The 23,849-nt window shown below is 36.2% G+C and overlaps 2 protein-coding genes across 3 annotated transcripts in view; one reads left to right on the plus strand and one right to left on the minus strand.

The window, feature by feature from the left end:
• Positions 1-14,181, plus strand: part of mus81 (mus81 structure-specific endonuclease subunit) — a 77,760-nt gene extending 63,579 nt beyond the window's left edge. For both annotated transcript variants that reach the window (XM_081758729.1, XM_081758730.1), the window contains exon 12: positions 13,700-14,181. In XM_081758729.1, coding sequence (XP_081614855.1) covers positions 13,700-13,951 — 252 coding nt within the window. In that variant the 3' untranslated portion in view covers positions 13,952-14,181. The remainder of the gene's footprint in view (positions 1-13,699) is intronic.
• Positions 14,182-19,225: 5,044 nt separating this feature from the next.
• The window catches only part of TBC1D23 (TBC1 domain family member 23), a 66,517-nt gene continuing 61,893 nt past the window's right edge, over positions 19,226-23,849 (minus strand). Inside the window, exon 13 of the mRNA XM_081758731.1 lies at positions 19,226-20,545. Within this exon, the coding sequence (XP_081614857.1) occupies positions 20,464-20,545 (82 nt within the window). The 3' untranslated portion in view covers positions 19,226-20,463. The remainder of the gene's footprint in view (positions 20,546-23,849) is intronic.

Genomic DNA, 23,849 nt, shown 5'->3' on the forward strand with positions numbered 1-23,849 from the left:
GTTATTATTTGCCACACGGTTTCTTTGTTCACATGGAAGGAACTCCTCAACAATGATTCACAATGTCGCATTTCGGTTATCCGTGATCACTGTCGTCACTTAATCCACCAATTCCTATGTTCTCACTGTCATTGTTGCGCCCGAATATTCGTCGTTTTCAATTGACTCCCGCCCCTTCCCGAAATCCTGCGCCATGAATACACGCGCACGGGATAAACAGGTGGCCCCATACACTTGTTCAGGGTTCCCACTCGTCCTGAAAATGTCCTTGAATTGATTTTGTCCTGGAAATATCCTTGAAAATGCACTTCTGTCCTTGAAATTTACAGAAAAACAATGTCAGATTTTTCATAATTATAATGAAGATTTTAATTGATTGTTATTTTTGTTTGCTATTCCTGTTTTTGTACTGAATAATAATTTGTCATGATTAGAGGCACGAGTTTTTCGCAATGCGCGATAAAACGAAATGCGTCAGAATAAAGTAATTTTCAGTTTCTTGACGTTTTATGATATTCTATGAGTATTTTCATTGGTTTTCGTTGCGCGATAAAATGCGAAATTGGCAGTTTTGCTCGAAATTTCTATCAATACGCGATATAACACGAAATTTTAAAAATATGTTTTCATTAATTTGAAAACTTCAGTTTTCCGCTGACGGAACGGTAGCACGTGGCATGAACGGTGTATTTTGGGTGGGTCGGACATGGCTATATCCGACAGAGAACATGTTGCGCATTAGCTTCATCATCGCAAGTGGATGTGGAGGCAACGGCATCATTGCAGGCATCTTCTGTCTTCTGCTACTCAAGGTCATCCGCATAAAACACGTTGCCTGTCGTGTCATCGGCGCTGGTACTAAACTGAACGCGCCGTCACCTTTGTTTGAAAGTTTTTTGAATGACACGCTGAAGCCGCTGACGCACACTGGACGAAATGCACAATCTAGCTGTGCAAAAGTACAAAATGAAGTTGCTGGAATTGCACCCATTGTAACTGTAATGAGTCACAAAGAAACCACAGATGACAGGAACAACAGTAGAAAAGACGACGTTCTGCAGTTAAATGAGTTCGCACGTATAAAAGATGGGTTGTGATACAGCAGCAGGTATTACTAATAGTAGTCAGATTTAGAAAGTCAAGCCTAACGCATCGTGCTCAACGTTTGCTCGATTGTTAGAAATCGAGAACAGCTCCATTTGTTGCTGCAGGGATGTACTGTGATTGAAATACAAATTGACTGAAAAATTAAATGAGTTTACCACAAGTAGCACGCGTACAACATCGGAAGCTGCTATTCGCACAAAAGAGTATGTGATGTTGCATTTTAATGGAAAATAACAAAGATATCCACCTCGAAGTATGTTTATATGCAATACATGAATGTTCACGTATGCAATAATAGTGACATTAGCTGCAACAAATTGCAATCTGATGTGTTTAATCATTCAGATATGACGTCTATATCCCAGATAGAACTGTTTCATATTTGGCGTGAAGAAAGAACCTGTGTTTAATCATTCAGATATGATGTCTATATCCCAGATAGAGCTGTTTCATATTTGGCGTGAAGAAAGAACCCTAACTGCCAAAAATGCTGTAGTTACAACATATGTCTGGAGCAGACTGCGACTGAAGAAGACAAACACAGATGAAAACGAGTACATTCAGCAGCAAGTAAACAATTTTAATAACAAAGTGTATCAAAAATGGCAGAAATCGAATCGTGAAAAAAAAATCACGAGAAGGTAAGTGGCTCGTTAACAATGTCAGCTTTGTGCCTTAACAGCAACAAGACGAGGTCTCTGTAAAATATCCCACAAGTTTGCTGCATCTCTTCTCCCAGACAAACGTAAATTCCTTTGGGCGGCAAATGCTAATTCTTATGTTAAATGCGTCTTCACTAACGACGAAAATTTCTTTGCTGACACAGGCAGTTGTTCAAATTCCTTCAGCAGCCTTCCGAGTGCACTCTAGGATGATGACTTTGGTTCTGGATAATCACGTTGCTGTTGAGGCACAAAGCTAATATTGTTATCCAGCCACTTACCTTCTCGTGATAAAAATGCCTTCAGTATACGATTTATTTTCTGCCATTTTTTATACACTTTGTTATTAAAATTGTTTACTTGCTGCTGAATGTACTCGTTTTCATCTGTGTTTCTTTTCTCCAGTCCCAGTCTGCTCAGGATATATGTTGCAACTACAGCATTTTTGTCAGTTAGGGTTCTTTCTTCACGCCGGGATATAGACATCATATCTGAAATGATCAAACACATCAATAGATTGCAGTTTTCTGCAGCTAATGTCACTATTATTGCATACGTGAACATTTATGTATTGCATATAAACGTACTTCGAGGTGGATATCTTTGTTATTTTTCATTAAAATGCAACATCACTTGCTCTTTTGTGCGAACAGCAGGTTCCGATGTTATACGCGTGCTACTTGTGGTAAACTCATTCAATTTTTCAGTTAATTTGTATTTCAATCACAGTACATCCCTGCAGCAACAAATGGAGTATAACCGCTACCAGGTTATAGAAGGATTTTTTGTGGACACGCTGTATATTTCGTAAAGACAGTGATTATTATTTTCGATTTGTACTTTATTCTGCGACGCATATAAGTTCTTTCTTCGGTGGGAATTGCTTCTTTCCCACACAATTGGACAAAGAAGTCTTTCATCGTTTTTTCATATATATATTTGAAACGTTGCTTTTGGTGAAAACATTTCAGCGAATGACTAACCATTTCAGTATTTCTCCCTGACTTATTATATGCACAGTATATATTCTATAGTTATTTGGAACTGAATTAAGTGTTTTCTTTAATCGCTTATGGAAACATTACAATAGATTAGAGAAATACGGGCTGACCAGATGTCCGGTGACCAAAGTGGCACCAACTGCATTGTTTCGTAGCTCGTTATCTGTACTTTCTCACGCCAGAGCTATCGCCGTGTCTAGTGCATTATAGGCAGTTGACTAAAATTAACATAAATTGTTTTCCGTATTCTGTTTGTATGTGCATACAGGTGAGTTAACTGAGTGATTTTTGGAATGAACTGCCAACACTTTTTAGTTGATGATTGCAACCCGTACCTTGAGTTTTGATGCTCAGGGAGTTCGACTCCGATACTGTACGTAGCCACCACGCACGTTGCGTCGGGAACCAAGTACGATTGTGTGTTAAGGGGCACAAGCTATTAGCCGGTGAAGGACGTTTTCTTACGGCTAGCCCCAACTAGTGAAGTCCCAGGTTCACAAGCTTAGTGCGCTAAAAAGTTATATACGCGCCCTCCAACGTCAGCATTCTACTTTGGAGAATTTCTTGTTTAATTTGCTGAAGAATCACCTCTACGTTTTAGGATGGTTCAGCGTAGGATGATCCAGACAACTTTTCCCCAGTGCTAACCCCCCAAGTGTGTCAATGGTGTGAGAGAAGCATTTACAGTGAAATCCGAATTATAATCTTATATATTTAAAGGGCTATCGCGCACTGAAAAGGGCAAAGTGTGATTTCAGCGGCGAAAATTATGATACATATTCTGTGTTCAGTGTTGTGTTCATTCCTCTTCACTTTTTTTTCTTTATATAATAGTGTTCTAATAAATAAGTATAGTGTTATTTAATCCAGTGTGTTTTCGTTGTTTGTATGAGTGATGTTTGTGTGCGTTATCGTCTGGATGAGCGTCTGATCGTCCGTGAGGTTTTCGAGACGAGACACCCGAATCTCTCGGCGCCTAGTGCTCATCTCATTATTGAGACCGATGAGCGATTTGGGAACAGTTTGTAACTCTTCTTGGAGAGGTCCTTCATCGTCCTGTCCAGGTAAGTTCCAGTCTCAGGAGAATACTTATTGGTAGGACCACGAACCACGAACAGCGACCAGATTACACGAGACGGTTACAAATAAATGCCGCCCGAACAGCGACACGAACTCAGTTGGTTATAAGTAAATGTTCACCCAAATAGAGATCTCGAACTGAATCGAATTGGTTACAAATAAATGGCCGCCCGAACAGAGACTCGAACTCAGCCGGTTACAGGAGCAGTTTTCGATTTCTAACAATCGAGCAAACGTTAAGCACAATGGGTCAACTTTGACCCTCTTAATCTGATCAATATTAGTAATACCTGCTGCTATATCACAACTCGTCTTCTATACGTGCAAACTCATTTCCCTACAGAACGTCATATTTTTCTACTGTTGTTCCTGTCATCTGTGCTTTCTTTGTGACTCATTATAGTTACAATGGGTGCAATTCCAAGCAACTTCATTTTGGACTTTCGCACAGCTAGATTCTGCATTTCGTTCAGTGTATGATGTGTTCTCTTGCGTCAATTCATTTCCTTGTGATTGTGCTGATCCGTGACACTTTGTCCGTGATGGGGAAGCCGGAAATAAATATCCAGACAAAATTAAGAAAGTTCGTGGATTGTCTATATTAATGTGTCGTTTGTGCAATACTCACGTTGAGTGGAAGAGGAAAGATACGTGTGAGAAGAAGTTAAATCTAGAGCCCATCTCAAGAACAAAGGAGACGAGGAAGTAAAAAACGCAAATAAAATTTAAACGCCAGGCCTTTGTAGAAGAGAGCGTCGAATCACAAAAGCGAGCAAAGACAGAAAAGGTTGATTTTATTTGACAGACAATTGACATTGCATGGAAACTGGAAAATGTGACAAAACGCGAAATATAAAAAACGAAACGCGAAATTTTCAAATTCTTAGTGCGAGAAACTCGTGCCCCTAGTCATGATCCTGCATGTGTGAGTGGTTGGTGGGCTTTCTTCTCTCGACAGTGTGGTTGATTGGGAGGACTTCTCTTTTCTTTTATCCACTAGTCTATCAACCCATTCTTGGATGCTGTCTTGACTACCACTATCCTCCAGAAATTGTGCTTTGTACCAGTATTAATCCTCCATAATCAGTCTATTTTCGCAACAGTACATATTCTTCAGTAAAATTTCATATGAGATTATGTCTATAGACGAGGAAATCACATAACTCCATATTCAGTTGAAAAGCTTGTAATACAATTCCGTTTTTCCCCGAATTATCTCACACTTTCACTCAATGAAGATAGAAAATAATTTTTGTTGTTCGTAAATTTGTTCGGTGCACAATTAAAATGTGTAGTAAAAATGAAAATACATGTGCTGGATGTGGGTGGCTATAAGGAGAGTTAGGAGGAAAAAAAAACGCTCCGCTTTTTGTATTTAATTATTGTGTATTAATATTGTACTTCCATTAATATTCACTGCATAAGTTACTGTACTTTTCATTTCGCTGTTGTGAGTTTTGAACCTACAGTTGCAATCCTGTTTCAGCTGGAAACGGGACAGGTTCCGGCTTTTTAAAAATCATGAGAAACAAATCAGTGCATAAATTGTTCCTGTTTACCTTAGCAACACCTAATACATTTATATTGTAATATAGCATAATATATATAAACTATAAAATATAAGTAGCATTTAACTTACAATATAGTAGGATATAATGCTGCTTGTATTTGTTCCATTGCCTTAACTCGAATTAATATTAGACTCTACATTGGGTGAGAAGTACACTCGTGAATTGAAGAATGCCAGAAGTAATCCTTAGAAGAACTTATTTGCTTAGAATAGCTTTATTCTACACTAGTCTTTCATAAAATTCACTGCAGTTCTGTGTGAAGTTTACCCGTACCAGTAACATAGATTTCATTTTGCAACATGTAGGGAAGATTTTTCACGTGTCCACATGTTATTCATGATTGAAAAAAAAAACACGCTCGACAGGAGTGGAGTGGAGGCAGGCACACCACCATTCAATAGCATATCTAACTTTATATTTTCCTCTTCTAATTTACCAAAAACTTGTACAAGGAGTAAAGGTACTGGATTTGTCATTTACTTCTTTCACTTGCATAAAACGGGACAAATACTACTTTTTTCCATCTACTAACGGGACATATGGTCGCCTTACTGTTATACCTTCCTGTGTCGAAGTTATGGAAAATTGGTGATTTGTCCTTGAAACTTCCTGGAATTTTTTGGGGGAAAAGAGTGGGAACCCTGCTTGTTTCAACATTTGATAAGTTTCTGTAACAGTCTTAATCAGACGCGCACAAAACTTGATGTTTGCTCTTTGTTGTTCCATGTTGAACTCACGACGCAGCTTACAAGGTACATCACCCGATTGTCCGGATCCGATTTCAAAGAAACTTTTTTTTTTTTTTTCGATAGAGGACATGTATGCATTATTTGTGATGACAGAAATTTTTGCCATGTTCCATGTTTTCTGTATATATATATATATATATATATATATATATATATATATATATATATATATATATATATATATAGTGTGCGAATTAGATAATCTATATTGGGGGGGATAAAATTAGGCCAAAGGACATAGTCTGAAGGTTCAAATTTCAAAATGAGACAATAAATGCTTTACCCCCCATATATATATATATATATATATATATATATATATATATATATATATATATATATATGTGTGTGTGTGTGTGTGTGTGTGTGTGTGACATCTGTAATAAATAAGAGATTTATTAATTTAATAAATCTGCCGATAATAACTATGCACATATATATTATCTGACATACACACATCCCACTAAACCTTTCTGAACGTGTTTTAATGTTGTATTCACTCTTGTCCCCGTAGCTCTCTAAGGTTTATTTAGTTAATAATTCGGCTCGAGCGATAGCCATGATCAGAAGCATATGTTAATTTTTCCACTCATATTGAAAGCTTCCACTTTGCATTAATACATACAGGTTGCGAAAAGAAACCTACTTCAGTCTTGTGAAAACCACTAAAATTATCAGTTAAACTGGACATTTTATTATTATTATTATTATTATTATTTAAGAAAATCTAGATATTAGCCTATCAAATAAGAAATGGATTGTTGCTGGTCCCGATTTCTCACATCAAGGTCAAATCGAAGGCCAAATATTTAAAATATCTCAATTCAGATTTCGAGCTTGTGCTTCTACTTCCCGCTAAAGCTGTGCTCATCACAACTTTTTTTCTCCAAATATCGATTCCGTGATGGGCACAGAAAGTCAACACTTAAAAATTACTTTACTGTTAGGTTGAAGATGAGTTGATTCACTATGGGCTACGTTATTCAAATAAAGTAAAACATTATACTGAAGTTTTTCAGACAACATTAATTGCGTGGACAGCAAACTGTACAGCGAAAAGATGGAAAAATGAAGGGTTAACTTAAAAAAAAAACCCGCTCCAGTTGAAATGCTTATACAGACACAAACAATGACACGGAGAACCAGTCGTATTAACAAATGCTGAAACAAATCTTGAATTATTCGCTTATTCTCCTAAAAATCACCTTCATTAACATGTCTGCTCACTAGGAGCGTATCCCCCAGCGTGTACGTTAACATATACTTACGAGAGAATACCTATATCTCAGATTTTGAGTACAGTTTCAAAAGTTCATTTCCGTAAACTGTAAAAGCAGTGATTACTATGCTAATTATCACAAATTAAATACAACTTTTGAGTTGCATACACACAACCTACTAGGGAATGAAGACCATGTGCTAACAAAGAGTACACTGGAAAATGAAATAACATGTTATAACAAAAATTAAAATAAGATGATAATCGATACAAATATAGAGGATGAATATGACATATCCGAACTTTGCCAAGTATGGTAGAAGAAGCTATTTGTTTACTTCTTCTTGGCCAACCGCTAAGAACATTTATAAATCTATATGTGGCTTTGTTATACGCAATTAGTACATTCAAATTCACAAACGATGACGAACTGAAGGGTACGAAGGTACAGTTGCAAGTAACAACCGTAGTCATAATAATATAGTTCTACTAAACAACGTTGAAAATAGTGAGTAATTAGGTGGTAAGTAGAAATGACCAAAACTGAACAGTTTACATCGATCATTTCGAAATACACCTAGAAGATTAAATTTACAAGAAATAACAAAAATCAGTGAAATTTGGAGTTATACTAAGCATAGTTTGACGGGGAAAGCGAGCATCCCCGGTGGGGATACTTCAGCTGACTTCTTTGGGGGGGAACAAAATGTGATTGAGGGGGAAAATCCCCCTCATCCCCCCCGGTAATTCGCACCCTATATATATATATATATATATAAAATTTTTAAGAGTTGTGATGTGGTTATTAGAGATTACTGCAGAAGTCCCTTACTAACCTTCGTAAGCGGAGCGTTAATGAAAGAACAACCATGTAGATACATATAAGGCCTAGAGGGAAGTTGTATGGTAGGTATGACCTTGACGGCAGCCATCTTGAAATCCGCCATTTTGAATTAAAGTGAAGTTTTGGAAAATGAAAACCATAGCATGTAACACCTCATTTTAGTAGCAATTTTTTTCCCAAAAGCCAATGGTATGCTTATTTTTGTTCTATAGTTCAAACCAGAATACAGTGTTTCAAAACAACACCGACAACGTTTGGGAGGTGATTTCTGACACCAAGATAAGACAAAAAGTATAGACCAATCTGGGTGCACAAATGCTTCCTTTCGGAGTTATAAGCTGCCGAAAACTTGAAAAAATGAACTTTAAAAATCCATAGCTCTAAAACTATGGGACCTACCGTAGTCGGTTCAAGACTTCACTTAGGAACTAGTATGTGCCCTATCAATAAATACATGTTTCAGAATCCTAAGGTACTCACGAAGCATTTTTATAGAGGGAGTTTGGCTACGGTCATATAATTTGAAGCGCACTCAAACTGCCTCTATAGAAATTATTGCGGAAGTACCGTAGAATTCTGAAACATTGATACTTGGATAGGGCACACTAGTTCCTAAGGGAAGTCTTAACCCGACTACGGTAGGTCCCATAGTTTTGGAGCTATGGACCTTTCAAGTTCATTTTTTCAAGTTTTCGGCAGCTTATAACTCCGAAAGGAAGCATTTGTTCACCTAGAATGGTCTATACTTTTTGTCTTATCTTGGTGTCAGGAATTACCTCCCAAATGTCGTCGGTGTTATTTTGAAACACCCTGTATATGAGAAGCCTATGGACCTATGTGACGTAAAGAAATACAAATGAAATTATAACAAATTGTTGTTATATGAACACAAAATTACGAGGGGGTGCTGATAAGTTCTTAGCTTTACTAAGAAAAATAAGATAAAATTAAATTTTTTTTGATGGATTTATTCAACATACTCTCCCTTCAATTCGATACATTTTTTGCTTCGTGCCTGCAATTTATTTAGGCCCTCTAAATAAAACTTTTGGTTGGGTGTCAAACAATGAGTTTACTGCTGTAATTGCTTCAGAAATGGTGGCGAATTTTTGGCCCTTCAAGTGTTTCTTGAAATTTGGGAATAGGTGGTAGTCTGATGGGGCCAGGTAAGGCGAATATGGTGGGTGGTGCAAGTTTTCAAACCCTAAGCTAGCCAATTTTTGCATCGCAACATTGCTCTTGTGAGGATATACGTTGTCTTGAAGGTAGACAACTTTTCGGGATAACTTTCCAAGGCGTTTTTGCTTCAGCTCTGAGTGAAGCCTTTCCAGTAACGATGCATAGTAAGCTCCGGTTATGGTGTTACCTTATTCTAGATAATCACCAAAGATTACCCCATCCTTATCCCAAAAAACACTGGCAAGAACCTTTGAACTTGATATTTGCACAAGAAACTTTTTTGGCCTCGGTGAACCACTGTGACGCCACTCTTTTGATTGTTCCTTTGTCTCTGAATTAGATAAATAGATCCATGTTTCATCCTCCGTGACCAAACGTTCCACAAAATTAGTCCCTTCCTGCTCAAAACCTCTTTGGAAGCAAGCACTCTTGCACGCTTTTGATCGGCTTGCAAACATTTCGGCACCCATTTGGCAGAAAATTTGTTCATGTGCAAATGATCGCCAATAATGACACCAACGCTTCACGGGATATACCTAGGTCCTCTGCTATACTTTTAGCAGAAATTCGTCTGTCTGAGAATCATTTCATGAACCTGTTCAATGATTTCTGACACAATCACTATGGATGGTCTCCCAGGGCGGGGGTCATCTTCAGTGCCAAAATGGCCTGTCTTAAATTTCACAATCCAGTTCTTCACTGTGGCATAACAAGGTGCATGGACCCCCAATGTTTGTTGCATCTCACCATGGATCGTCTTCGCAGATTTCCCCTGGAGGAAGAGGAACTTCATCACCGCTCGACTCTCAACATCGTTGGACTTGTTGGACTGCCTTGCCATCTCAAGCACTCACCTATAATTAAAAAAACACTTCCTTAGTACCAATGTTTTAATATTTCGTTACAAACATATAGACATATGTAGCTTTAAAATAAAAACAAACATTATAAATATCGGAAGGGGGCAAAGCTAAGAACTTATCAACACCCACTCGTATCAGGAAATGTAGTCTACATGTTGCGCAAACGACAAACAATAAAATACTTTTAATAAATACGACTTTAAAGGAACAGCAGCAATGATGGAAAATATCAAAAAGGCATAATATGACTGTTTCCAACACGCTGTTTGTACAATCCGCGGCAAAAAACCTGCAACATGAGCATATAAGTTTATTGTGAAATGATGAAGTCTTTTGCTCCAAAATAAGTGTGCACGGGAGGAGGCCGAGGTTTATTCTGGCGTGATTCGTTCCACTTAGACGTTATGTTCATTCCCTGTGCTGTTAGGCGTAGTTTCACAATAAACTTACATCTTCATGTTGCAGGGTTTTTTTGCCGCGGATTGTACCATGAACATAATATGAAAACAGGTAGCTTGTTTATAAAGAGGTGTAACTTAACCGAGTTCTCGATCAAAACTGATTATAAATCTTACAAATATGAACCTTCGACAACAATCACTAGAAAACGAATGACATTTTTGTCTGACTAGCTAAAAAAATGCCGTAGAAAATAAATAAAGAAATAAATATAAAACAAAACAAAAGACCATTGATTTACACAACAATCATATTTCGTTTTCCTTTTTGAAATGAATTTTCATTTGATTTCTCACCTCATCTACTATCCATTTCAAGCTAGGTCTGTGGTATTACCTGAATGCAAAGTTGGAGTTGTTTCGTTGAGCGATGATTTATGTCAGTAAACGAGTTTTTGAAGGGCAGATATAGGAAATAAATAATTACATTGCAAAATTCAGGAAGATTGCTGGATGTTTATCCCAACACTATTCATGAACTGACAAATCTCACTCTTAAATAATGTAATACATTTAGAAAACATGAGCCATGGCAACAATTGCAAAGTGCCAGTTGGAATCTTAAAACACGCAATGAAAATTAGGATTGTTGCCAATTTGAAAGATCGAATAATGGACGTTTGGTGCACTTAGAAGCAGTCCTAAATTCATACTTCTTAACTATAGAACAATAATAAGCATAGCATTGGCTTTTGGGGAAAATTTGCTATTAAAATGAGGTGTCACATGCTATGGTTTTCATTTTTCAAAACTTCACTTTAATTCAAAATGGCGGATTTCAAGATGGCTGCGGTCAAGCTTACCCGTACCGTACCACTCGCCTCTAGTCATAATATGTGTTACCGAAACTTTTATCCACATATTATCATTAATACGCGGGTTAGAAGTGGAGGTAAAGAACTTATGCACATAGTAAGTATAAGCAATTAATATGCCTGTAACTTTTCTCCAAATGGGTGTATCTTAAAACTAACTTCACCATTGTCTTCCTGATTAAATTCTAGCCCAAAATTATGTATCATACACGTATTACCATATTCCCATTTAAAAAACTTGACTTTAATTCAAAATGGTTGATTTCAAGATGGCTGCCGTCAAAGTCATACCTACCATACGACTTCCTCCTGGGCCTTATATGTATTTACATGGTTGTTCTTTCATTAACACTCCGTTTACAAAGGGTAGTAAGGGACTTCTGCAGTAATCTTTAATAACCACATCACAACTCTTTAAAATTATGAAAAAATAGAAAACATGCACCATGGCAAAAATTTCTGTCATCTCAAATAATTCATACATGTCCTCTATCAAGAAAAATAGTTTCATTGAAATCGGAGCCGGACACTTGGGCGATGTCCATTGTTAGCAACACCTGTCTACACCCACACACTTAACTGTCAGTCAATGCACTTCGTATTAGTCACTCATGAACATTAATCTTTTGTTTGCAACAGAGCAGCGCCACATGTGTATATATATGTCTTATTATATACATTTATATTTTACTATAAACCTAGCAGATGCTTCCATTCATAAATTCGAACACCTTGCATAAATTCGAACGCCTCGTGGGGTCATCTTTGTGGACCCCCACCTCCGTTGTTTTCATTCTAGGTCAAACATCTAAAAACGCTAAAACACGTTTAATTATTTTAAATGAAAAGTCTAAGTACCAAGTTTCATTTCGCTATCCTTAAGGGATCCTACCATACGTTATTACTATAATTGCAAACCACATTGCCCTCTTCCGTCGAATTTCCAAATATCCTTCCTTAATAGTGCCTTCCATCACAAATCCTATATACTGCCCAAATTTCAAGTTTCTAGCTTAACCAGTTTGTCTGGGCGTTGATCATTCAGGATTTCATCTTTTATACTGGGTGGAGACAAAGTATCTTTACCCAATATGTGAAGAAATAAAATAAAAGAAACTAGGTGACTTGACAATCTTTATTGTACTTACAAATGATGTTTAAACTATCTCCTACCATGTTCAATATACAAGGTGTTCATCTCTTCAGCACTGATTTGCAAATACGACAAATATCACCCTAAACTGACACCAGGAACGTGTAACTTCTGTCACATTCTGTTTACGGATTATTCCAATAAACTCAACTGTGTCTGTTTACGGATTGTTCATCTTGAATCAGGTCTCATCTGTTCACAAAATTCGTTGCAAGAAGTCTGTGTCAGCTTCGTTCTAAATGATAAACTACTCACAGAACTCAACACGCCGATCTGAATCACATTCTTGCAACGCGTGCAGAAGCTTTGACCGGTAAGGTAAGGTTTCATATTCAAATCCTTTAACATGCTTCTTAAAGAGGTACGCGCCTTTTGGTAGACTTCTTCGGGCTAGACACACAACTCTGAGCAACAATTTCAGTTTTTCCTTCATTTCTCCACTTTGTGGTCGCCCGCTTCGTGCCCGCCGTGGTAAGCCACACACAGGACCTGTAGCATCGAATCGTTGATTCGGGTTTCTCATGCCTTTGACGTGATTGTGGTTCAATACCTGGAAATTTTCTTCTGAAGTGTACTGTCACCACATTTGTGTTTCCACCAAGGTTGTAGTACGAAAACACGTTGTTCCCGTGTTAATTTGCTATATCTCAACAGTTGCACTACTCGGCAAACTTCACTCAGTGAACAACTCTTAAACAAAACATGTACGAAAACATGGTTAACAGCCACACTAAGAGACAGTGGTGCCAGTCCTAGTATTAAAAATTAAAAAAAAAAAAAAAATGCTCGCTTACAGCTTAGTTTTTTTCTCCTTACTTTTTTTTTTAAATAAGAAAAAGCCACTTTATGTCCACCATGTATGTAGAGATATAAACTGATTTAAAGTTATTGAATTTTCATAAGTTTTTCACTAATTATTGTTTTTAAGTAGTTTATATATATGGTTTATGTATAGTTTATATATATACATTCATTTTTTTTTTTTTTTTTTGTTATAGAATTTTACAGTTCAAGAGATGTTCGCACGACACTTGCTTCAGCTACATGGAATGTCTGTAGAAAAGGCGCACGCAGTGATAACAAGATACCCATCTCCAGCTACGTTGCTGTCTTCCTATGAAGAATGTGATTCAGAAGCAGGGAAGGAGAAACTACTTTCTGAACTTCCTTTTGGTTCTTCCAATCGTACATTAGGCCCTGTACTTAGCAAAACTATATGCATGTTCTACAATAATAGTATTTTATCTTGACACTGAGATTTGTGATTAAGAGATGTATTAACTCTGTGAGTTTGTCTTATTATCGCTTAGTTTATGCGCTACTTCTAGCCCCTTAGTATACTTAACAACCATACTGCATATCAGCAGGTCACGAGTTCTTAACCAGAGCTGTAAATAATAATGCTAACTTTAATTGTACCATTTTGTACAAACTGATCATATTCATAAATCTTAATAAATTACATTTTAAACTTGAAATGTTGTTTAGAGCTGTAAGTAATTAGGGTGGATTCACCCATATGTTCCCTGTGGACTGAGTTATGAATTATTATCTGCAGTATATCTGTATTTCAAGTAAAAGTCGTTCCTCACCCTCAGACTTGAGACGATTCTAAGATTTGTGTGCTCCTATTTTGTATTACAGTGTTGTTATATTGCTGATTCTTAAAAGTGTATTTGATTGTCAAACTACAGGAAAATTATAAATGGTGGAAATAACTGATTTTATATCGCACCAATTTTTGTGTAGATGCGAATTCAATGATATACAAAGATTGGATTCGAACCCGGTCTTCCGGCTTACTGTGCCAATGTGTTAATCATTACGCTACTCTATCTTCTCGCTGAACAAACGTACATTTTCTCACTTGCAGTTAGTGCTGAATCACTCACAACACATGGACTGCACCCCAACTGTTGCGCTTGGACAACACAGTATCTACATTACAGAACACCTTTGACGGAAGATCGACTGCTGTGCATGGACTACTACTGCAAGCGGAAAAAATTGAAGACAACATGGCTTAAACAACATATGGTTTGAATTGAAAAATCGAAATGTAGAATAAGATTTAAAGAAATTGTTTTAAAGGAACAGAATGGTGGGGAAAGAGTAAAAAGGTTATCAGAGCCTGATAAAGAAAGTAACAATGAAACTTTAGGGAAGATAGTAGTAGAATCAGGAAATGCAAAAAGTGATTCGAATAAAGAAGCTGAGAAAAGAGCATGAACGAGTATAAGGATAAAAAAAGAGCAGAAAAAAATGGAAGCGTACATAAATCAGTGTGAAGATCTGGAAACGAAGGAAGGGGAAAACATACAGCCTGGCAAGACATCGAAACAAGGCAACAAGAAACATTGTTCGTAAAACAAACGGGGAGAAATATTGCGGAACAGAACGAACACAATGATGCAAAGATACTTCGAAGAATTAGTGAATATATAAAATTAAAGGAAATCAAGAAGAAAAGTCAAATGAAGGAATTACCAAGGGGTATTTCCAAATTAGAAGCACAGAGAATCTGATGTATCGGATATTGTAAAAATGGCGCCCACGGAATACACAGCACTATTCTGCAAGTAACCATAAAACGAAAAGAAACCACAGAAAAAGATCTACCAATCTATCAAATAGTTACATCGATTGTTTCCGGATGGAAGTTAAAGTCGATATATGTTTAGACTAGCACCACTTATTAGCCTAACAAATCGATGTAACTGCTTGGTGGATGCGTTGAACAATCTAATGATTCCAAGTTAATCTGCGACGTTGCCACATAGTGAAAATTTGATTCCCTATAGCGGCTGAAGGAGGTCGTGAAGGGTATACTATTATATAACATTTTCGTTTTATTTGACCTGTAGAAAGCGCTCTGTTGGTCGTGGGCGCCATTTTTAGAACACTATATATATATATATATATATATATATATAAAAGCGTTTTACTTAGATTTTTATGTTTGCATAGCAATTTGCGAAACAAAACTAAATTTGCATCGCAATTTATAAATTATGTATCGCATTTTCGACAGGATTGAAAATGGAAATTTTGTTTCTATTTTATTGTTTTACTTGGACAACAAACATGTGTGACAATGAAAAGCAAAATAGAAGAAAATGAATGTATTTATCATAGAGTACTAATTTTCTCATTGGTGTCTAATGAGGCCTTATGCAGTCGTTCTGACGCGTGATTAGTGCCATACTTGAGAGTTCAACTAACATGTTTCCTGCAGTAGTCAGACCTTTAGTATGACGCTAATCATACGTCAAAACTACTCTGCATAAGGCCCAAGGTATCTAGTCCATAGTGAATTGATATGTATTAAGAATCAAAGCAGTATCGAAAGGGAAAAATCTGTCAGTTCTCTTTATCTGATACAAATAAAAAGTTGTATTGATCAACTATATGAGATCAAAAGAGAACTCTTTTATCATGAAGGAAAAACTATAGTATGCTGTTTTCGTATATTAAAGAAAAAAAAAAACTAATAAATAGTGATCATAGATGAATGGCATTTTGCAATAATCATTAAATAATTAGCGTTTGTCTTATCCTACAAAGAAAAATCACGGGCCATTAAATAAAGAATCCACTCCATTATTGTTTCAAATTCCTAAATAATTTATGTAAAATGCATTAAATAAATATATCATTGATTATTTTCCGGTGCACTTCTAAACCAGCCACAGCTACGCAGGTCGGATTGCACAGTTTCAGAATTGCTGCTAAAATTTATATTTGATTTGAGTTGAGAGTATGAACTCTGGACATCGTGTTTTCGTAAGACTGGAAATAATGTTCATGACTTTGAACCGCAGAACGTAGCGTTGCGCAAAAGTTCCATAGATTCTGAGTGAAAACTGTATTTTACCACTTGGATTCAGGACTAATTGTACGTTCTGAGCAATGGAAGTGCCGAAAATGAGTGTCTTTATAAGTCTTCGTAATTTGTATTCATCAACTTTCATCACTGCATCATTTCTATACATAATGACAATACGCACAATAAAATAAAAAATCGTAGCAAAATAAAACGGTTATTACATATAACAGGGTTCATACAAAAATACTGAACTCAATTTCCCTGAATTTTCCAGGTATTCATTTTGCAGTTTCCAGCATTAGCGGTTCGTCAGGTGAAGCCTGGCCTCACCTATATTTTTGAGCAAAACTAAATTAAGTGTTTGCAATAAATTTCAAATTAAGTCAACATTTCTGTGTAATTTTTGAAATAAAACTTAGTTCAATTTATTTATTGTATAACACAAAACAGACTTCTTAAAATTCATTTACTCAAGTGTAGAAAATATTTGTAAAATATTACAGAATTTAATAGAAATTAAAGGCAAAAGCGAAAATTTACATTCTTTGTCATGATAATTTCAGTTTTAAAAATTCCAATCCTGTATTAAGGCCTGAAACAGATTTGGCCTCCTAAGCAGCGAAGCACTGTTGACAACGCAAACACCCCTCTTACACTCTGAAAGGGGTGAGGGGATAAGCAAAGAGCAATATCTTGGGTTAGGAATTACTCCAATGTCCTGTGTTTCAAGGGAAGCCAGTTGAAAATGGGCCTGCGTACGCGCGTGCTTGAACCAGACAGTAATAATTGTCATACTCTTCGCTGTTACCCAGACAAGGGTATGCAGTGTAGCAAATTGAATAGAATTAAACGTAAGCTTTGATTATATAGAAGTAACCAATTACATACGATATTTCCTTCACATTAACATTTTAAACTTTTAGAATGTTTTACTGAGAAAGTATAATATTTCCTTTGAAGGGAAATACGTGGTTTTCAAAATATATAGCGGTCTATTCTCAATTTCTAGTAAACATGCTAAAAACGTTGAAAAAAAAAAATGGCAATACTGTGAAACATTTTTGTAGTCAGAGCACAAAAATCGACGGATAGATCGTGTTTTAATATTTGTTACAAATTCAACGCATATCTTATTTCTGTGTGTTTAGTATATATGTTTTCTCTATTTTCCGTATAGGATATAGATTTTTTTGTAGGTAAGGGAGGAAGTAACAGTGATCACTGGGGCTATTGCACCCAGTAATCAAATTTGAAATGTGTTTTTGGGGGAGAAATGTGATGATCGTTTCCGACTGCCACAAAGGAAAGTGAAATGAAATTGATGCCCCCCTCCCAGAATAAGCCTCTAATCTGCCTACTTATCAATGTTGAAGACAACTTGCTCCCCTGATCCTTCACAGTATTATTTTTCAACTTGATAAATATTTTGAACATCGCTTTAAAGAAAGATTATGGGCGGAACGGTCTTACCCGTACCCCCAATGTTGAAGACAGATTAGCGTCTGACAGTGATTCAACGTTGAAGAAAGAAACGTTTCTAACCTGACGATCGTCATCTTAAAAGCAATGTTATTTTTGCAACAAAATATAGGAGAGGTAGATTAACGAATGCCACTTCGTCTTCTGGAGATAAAACATTGACAGTGGCATCAATAACGCCTCTACAACGTGGGAAACCTCAACTTTATCCCCCCCCCCCCTCAAGTGATTGGTTTCATATTATGCTTATTAGCTTACCAGCAGCCTGAAAGTCAGGGAAAACGGGGGAGGGTGGTATTCGAGAAGAGCCAGTTTCATCGCCACTAAACACTACGAGCCGGTTTTCTGTGCCTCACCTATTTATTGAGCCACGATCCGCTTCTGGTTTCCAGGTCTAGTGGAAGAAACTAACAGTAAGAGAACACATAAATTTTAAGAATAATATATTTACGTATATATTTAAGAATGGCCACCTTCTACCTAATGAACGATTACAATTAAATATTGAGTCACAAGAAAATAAATTTTATTTACGTATTTTAATTATTTAAGTTGAAAAAATATTAAGTTGAGAAGCCTACTAAGGGAATTAATAAGTAAGTACTTTTGTTCCATACTTGAATACATTCAAAATATACAATAATATTGAAACAATTTCCCTAATATTTCCAGTTTTTTTTTTTCTTTCTTTTCTTTCTAGATATGATCGATTTCCCTGAATTATCCAGGACTTTTTCTTCCAAAATCAATTTTTCCTGAGATTTCCAGATTTTCCAGTTAATGTATGAACCCTGTATAAATAGACCAGTTAAAAGTACGGTTGTTTACTCAGTATTTCCGGAACATGAATTTCTTATAGTACTCAGCCATATTATCAGACCAGAAGCTTTCCTAGTGTACATAATTTTCGCTGAAGAGGACTTCCACAACACAGCGATGACAACATCGCTGTAAGCGGATTTATCGACGTGACTAACACAAAAGATCAAATAGCAATTCGTCTGCCGCGCAAAGTATAAAGAAAGTATGAGAGGTACGCAGAAGTATGGAATTCACAAATTGCATACTATTACTTTATGGAATTTAAGTCATGTTTTCGAGGTGAAATTTCAATTATCACAACACTAGTTCAATTTACTAACTTCAAGATTGAGATCACAAATTCCATAAATTTCAATAGTACGCAATTTGAACTCCATGGTGAAAATATGACGCAACATAAAATATATGAACGTTTATTATTCTATGTTTATCATGATAGAAGAAAAGACAGAATGCCAAAATCATATTCATGATGATGTACGAAAAACAATTTGAAACTGTATGCACTCCTAAGGGAAATATGCAATTACAGGGCTATTATTTATATACGTATTTTCATCATATTGAATTATAACGTAGAATCTTGAAGTTCATCACTTTGCTTCTTCATTAGCTGAAGTTTATTGTTAACTACTGATTTTTTATTAACTGATTCTTCTTTATTACTGATTTCTTTTGTATAATCTACAAGATTTATTTATTTGAAGTTCGGATTTAAAAAAAAAAATCGAATTATATTTTAATATCATGAGTTTTCAATTTTGAGCACAGACATTAGTGATCTGTAAATTATTTCCGAAGAACACTGAAAATATTTTTTCTTCGTACACGATTTACAGAGACAATAGGCAATAACCTAGCTACAATTATAGGTATCTTGCTAACAAGCTCTTATTATTATAACATTATCCTAACTCTAACAGATAAATAATCAAAAATAAATTAATGATCGAGTTGCACATTGAAATCTTCTATTAAATATTTCTTTCGTTTTAATACCTATTACTTTTATAGGAAACAATGACTTTTTTGTTTGTTTTATCGTTAACAGAAAATAAAAGCTAAACGAACTACGAAGAAATGGAAGTCAGTTCAGAAGAACTGAAAAAGTATTACGAAACGATTCAGCTTATTTACGTTATATATATATATATCGTATATGTACACTCACACACACAAATTCATACCAGAAATATACAGCACTTTTTCTTTTTGTAACAATTATTCACAATAAAACAGCACAAGAGTTAAGAAAGTATTTAAACATGGTCTTTGGAATGCTGTGAACGATTGATGATCTTTCTTTTTTTTACATATGACTTATAATGGATCACAGCACCACACATGTAAGAAAAAAAAAGCTTCTGTAAAAATTTCCCAATAGTCATGTACACTCTACTACATGGATGATATATCTTTTCATGTAGTATATGTTTTCGAACATAACTATTGCCATACATTTGTCCTTTGCTAAGTTCGTACAATCAAGAACTTCAAGTATTTCATTAAGTACAGCACATTAACATAATTAGTGTTCATACATATTGTTATTCCAGTTCATTGGCCATTTGTTTCGATATTTCAGTTCAGGAACTGGTAACTTCCTCTTGTTATCGTAGTTCGCAGATTGCAAAATTAACCTTCTTTATTTTTTAACTGCTTTAGGATCTGCTGCGAAACAACTTTTGTGGCTTCGCTTGCATTTGGTATGAGAAACCTGAAAAAAAAATAACAATGTAATGAGCAAAATGTGTTACAACAGGTCTTTCACATTATTTAAATACTACCAAATGCCCCCATGTGTTACTGTGGTAACATTTTGCGTTCTTCCTTCTGCACCTTTCATATGTAATTCACCTGAACACAAAGTCTCGCACAAAATTCGGACGTCTCATATGGGATCTTACGGAAGCACCTCGAGCCCATTTTTTAATCTCTCAATTCGACTCGTTTATATGTGTATATGTATGCTGTGTGTAGGATCACGCATAACTTCAACATAGGTGCACCAATTTTTTTTTCTTTCTTCGAAGAATATACTTTCCCACTGGTGGAGCTAGACCATGAAACTTACCAACGGCTGACAGTGTGTTAATGACGTAATTAACTGACTTCGTTGTGTACATGTTCACCAATAACTTCACTATAGATGTACCGATTTTGATTACCCTCATGAAAACTTTTGAGAAAACAGGCAATGTACAGTGCCTGTTTTCACATGTTTTGCTCATGTGCTACAGGTGTTACGTGTAAAGTAAATGGTTTGTAACAGAAACAGGCACTTATCCGGGAAATAACACCTGTTTTTGAATGTAATAATTTTTGTCCTGAAATGAAATCACATGTGTGCACTGTACGACTGATCAGTACCTGTGCGACGCGCATGTACTGCAATGTTCAGAAGAAAATGTTGCGGGCTGCAGACATGTGCAGATCAGCGAATATAAGTTCATGTGTAGCACGTGGTATTTAGTGAAAACGTGCCTGCGTATGTAACGGTACCAACACATACACTGTACTCCACCGATATTGTAAACATGTACATTTGCGTTCCAGGCCAACCGGTATTTTAAATGTTGAACGAAAATTTTCTGCACATTACATATAATGTGTTCCGTTTTTTAACGTGATTTTCAGCTATGCTGAATTTCAAAAGAAATCTGCTGTGAACATGAGCTGTTTTTTCCCTGTATTGCCGAATGTTCATGCAGGTTCCAGAGAATTGTTCATCTAGCAGGAGTTTGTCATTTACATGTCTGGTACATGGTATGTTTTTAATACGAAAAATAGGATTTCCAGGTAGTTTGTTTTAGCAGAAAAGGGTTGTATAAACATGAACTGTACATGGTATGTAGTGACAGCATGTATTTACAGGTTGCAGAGAAACAGTACACTGTCTGAAATATAAAAGAAACATGCCCGGTAGACAGAATGTTTTAAATCCGAGAAAAGGCCATTTTCAGATGGGTTTCTCATTAAAAAAAAAAAAAAAAAAAAAAAGCTGTTTTGTTATTAGGTGTATGTTGCTTGTATCAACATCATGTACATGCAGTGTCCAGCTACATGTTACTTTCGAATGAATTCTTGAATTTCCAGCAAAACAGACTAGTCTTGACAATATTGGAAGGCTCACTGTGTGGGTAGAAATTTGCAGGTGCGAATTTGTATTTTCCTGGACCAGCAGCAGATACTGGTATGTTTAGAAACAATGTGTTGCTGGAAATTCAGTCTTGATTCTTATTCCTTCAGCAAAATTTCTAACTCAAGTTTTATTCAACAGTGTACACTTTTTATAATTACCATAGCTAGTAGGTCTAAAGACCAGGGACAGGTTAAAAAAACGAAAATTGTGCCCTATAGTGTAGATGCCCGCTAGTTTGAAATAATGTCTGCCATCTTAAAATTTTAAGTCGGATAGCCACCAAAAACTATACAGCAAATTTCGGGTGTGTTGTGTTTTTATCCTCAAAGATAAAAGACCAAAAACTGCGCCCTGTAGCGTAGATGCTTGCCATTTTGAAATAATAGCCATTTTGAAAAAAAAATGTAGTGTTCGTATCGTCTGAACCGCCTATTTTCAGTTCCCCTTTCATTGCATGATTGCGATCCCTGTACATTGCATGTTCAGTGCTCTCGAACAATACTAGAATAGCACTGGTCTTCTTCCTTTTACATGCAATGTTCAGCGGATGATTAGCTGCTGTTGAACATAAAACACGTTAAGATCAGTTGCAAAACATGCAGTCCACAGATGTTGCGTTCGGTTATAGGTACAAAACATGTGTTTTCCAGGTACAAGCCAGGGGTTCACTTCTTCCTTGTTTACCTGTGTTTTTCCGTTTCCAGGGACTGAACACGCAATGTTTTTTAAAAACATGAGCACATGATCAGGCGTAAAACAGTGTTCCAATTTCAAGGGTTTTCCAGGCGCATGTTGTACATGCACATGTACGGTACGTGTTTTTTTCTGCTGGGTATTCACTTTCGGTATCAAAAAGCATACTTTCTCGCAGGTTCCACACAAATTCTATCAGGATCTGATGACGGTCTTTGCAGCTAGAGCATAAAACTCATCAACTAATAGTCTTAATACCGTGTGTATTTTCATGTATAATTCCGTAACACGTACATCAACTAAAAAAAAAAAAAAAAAAAAAAAAAAAAAAAAAAAACAGGCAGACTCATTTTAGTAAGTTAGTGTCCTACCTTTAATTTAGGCATCTAACTGAACTACTGAGGTAACGAAAAAGTGAAAAAAATTAAACAAACCTAAAAGAAAAATAATATACTTCAAAAACTACTAAAACGCAGAAAATAAAAACATTTTTAAAAAATAATATCAAACGACTTCCACAAAAACTCTAAAAAGCAGAAAATAAATAATAAGCGCTTAAAAGTAGAAAATAATTTCATTACAGAAGGTTGTTCGCTTTATATCAGACTATTTTGGATTCGGTGCTGCCCCCTCGCGTATCATGCTGGAACTATGGGCTTGGTGGCGGGAACAGTGTTGTGTCTGACCTTGTAGGTGCGTAAGTGTTATCAAATGGCGCCGAAAATCAACCGGTATTGGGAGGGTTACGTAATGCTCCTTTTCCATGCTTTCGTACGTACGCATTGTGAAACAGTGTTGAGAAAATGGGTTAACACTCGGGGAGCACCGTTCTATTTGTTTCCAGCAACAGACTGAATTTGTGTATGGCTGACGCTCAAAAACGATATTTTTCAGTTTCTACTGCGAAACATGGCGACATCTCTATGCTGGTATGGACTACAATTTTAAGTTTCTTTTTCCCCCTCTATGAATAGAAAATTCCGATGTTTTAAACACACACACACACCTATATATATATATATATTGATGGTGTATAAAACATGGTTAAATCTACAGGTAAACTTGCATAATTCTGTTTGCGATTTGTCCACAGAGGCGCTGTTTTGGTGACATCCAAATAGAGTACCACATTTTCCCCTCTGGTCCTTACTTTGAACTGCCTCTAGGCAATGCCCTCTGCACCGAA

This window comes from Thermobia domestica, chromosome 5 (genome assembly GCF_964235325.1).
Source record: "Thermobia domestica chromosome 5, izTheDome1.hap1.1, whole genome shotgun sequence".
NCBI lineage: Eukaryota > Metazoa > Arthropoda > Insecta > Zygentoma > Lepismatidae > Thermobia > Thermobia domestica.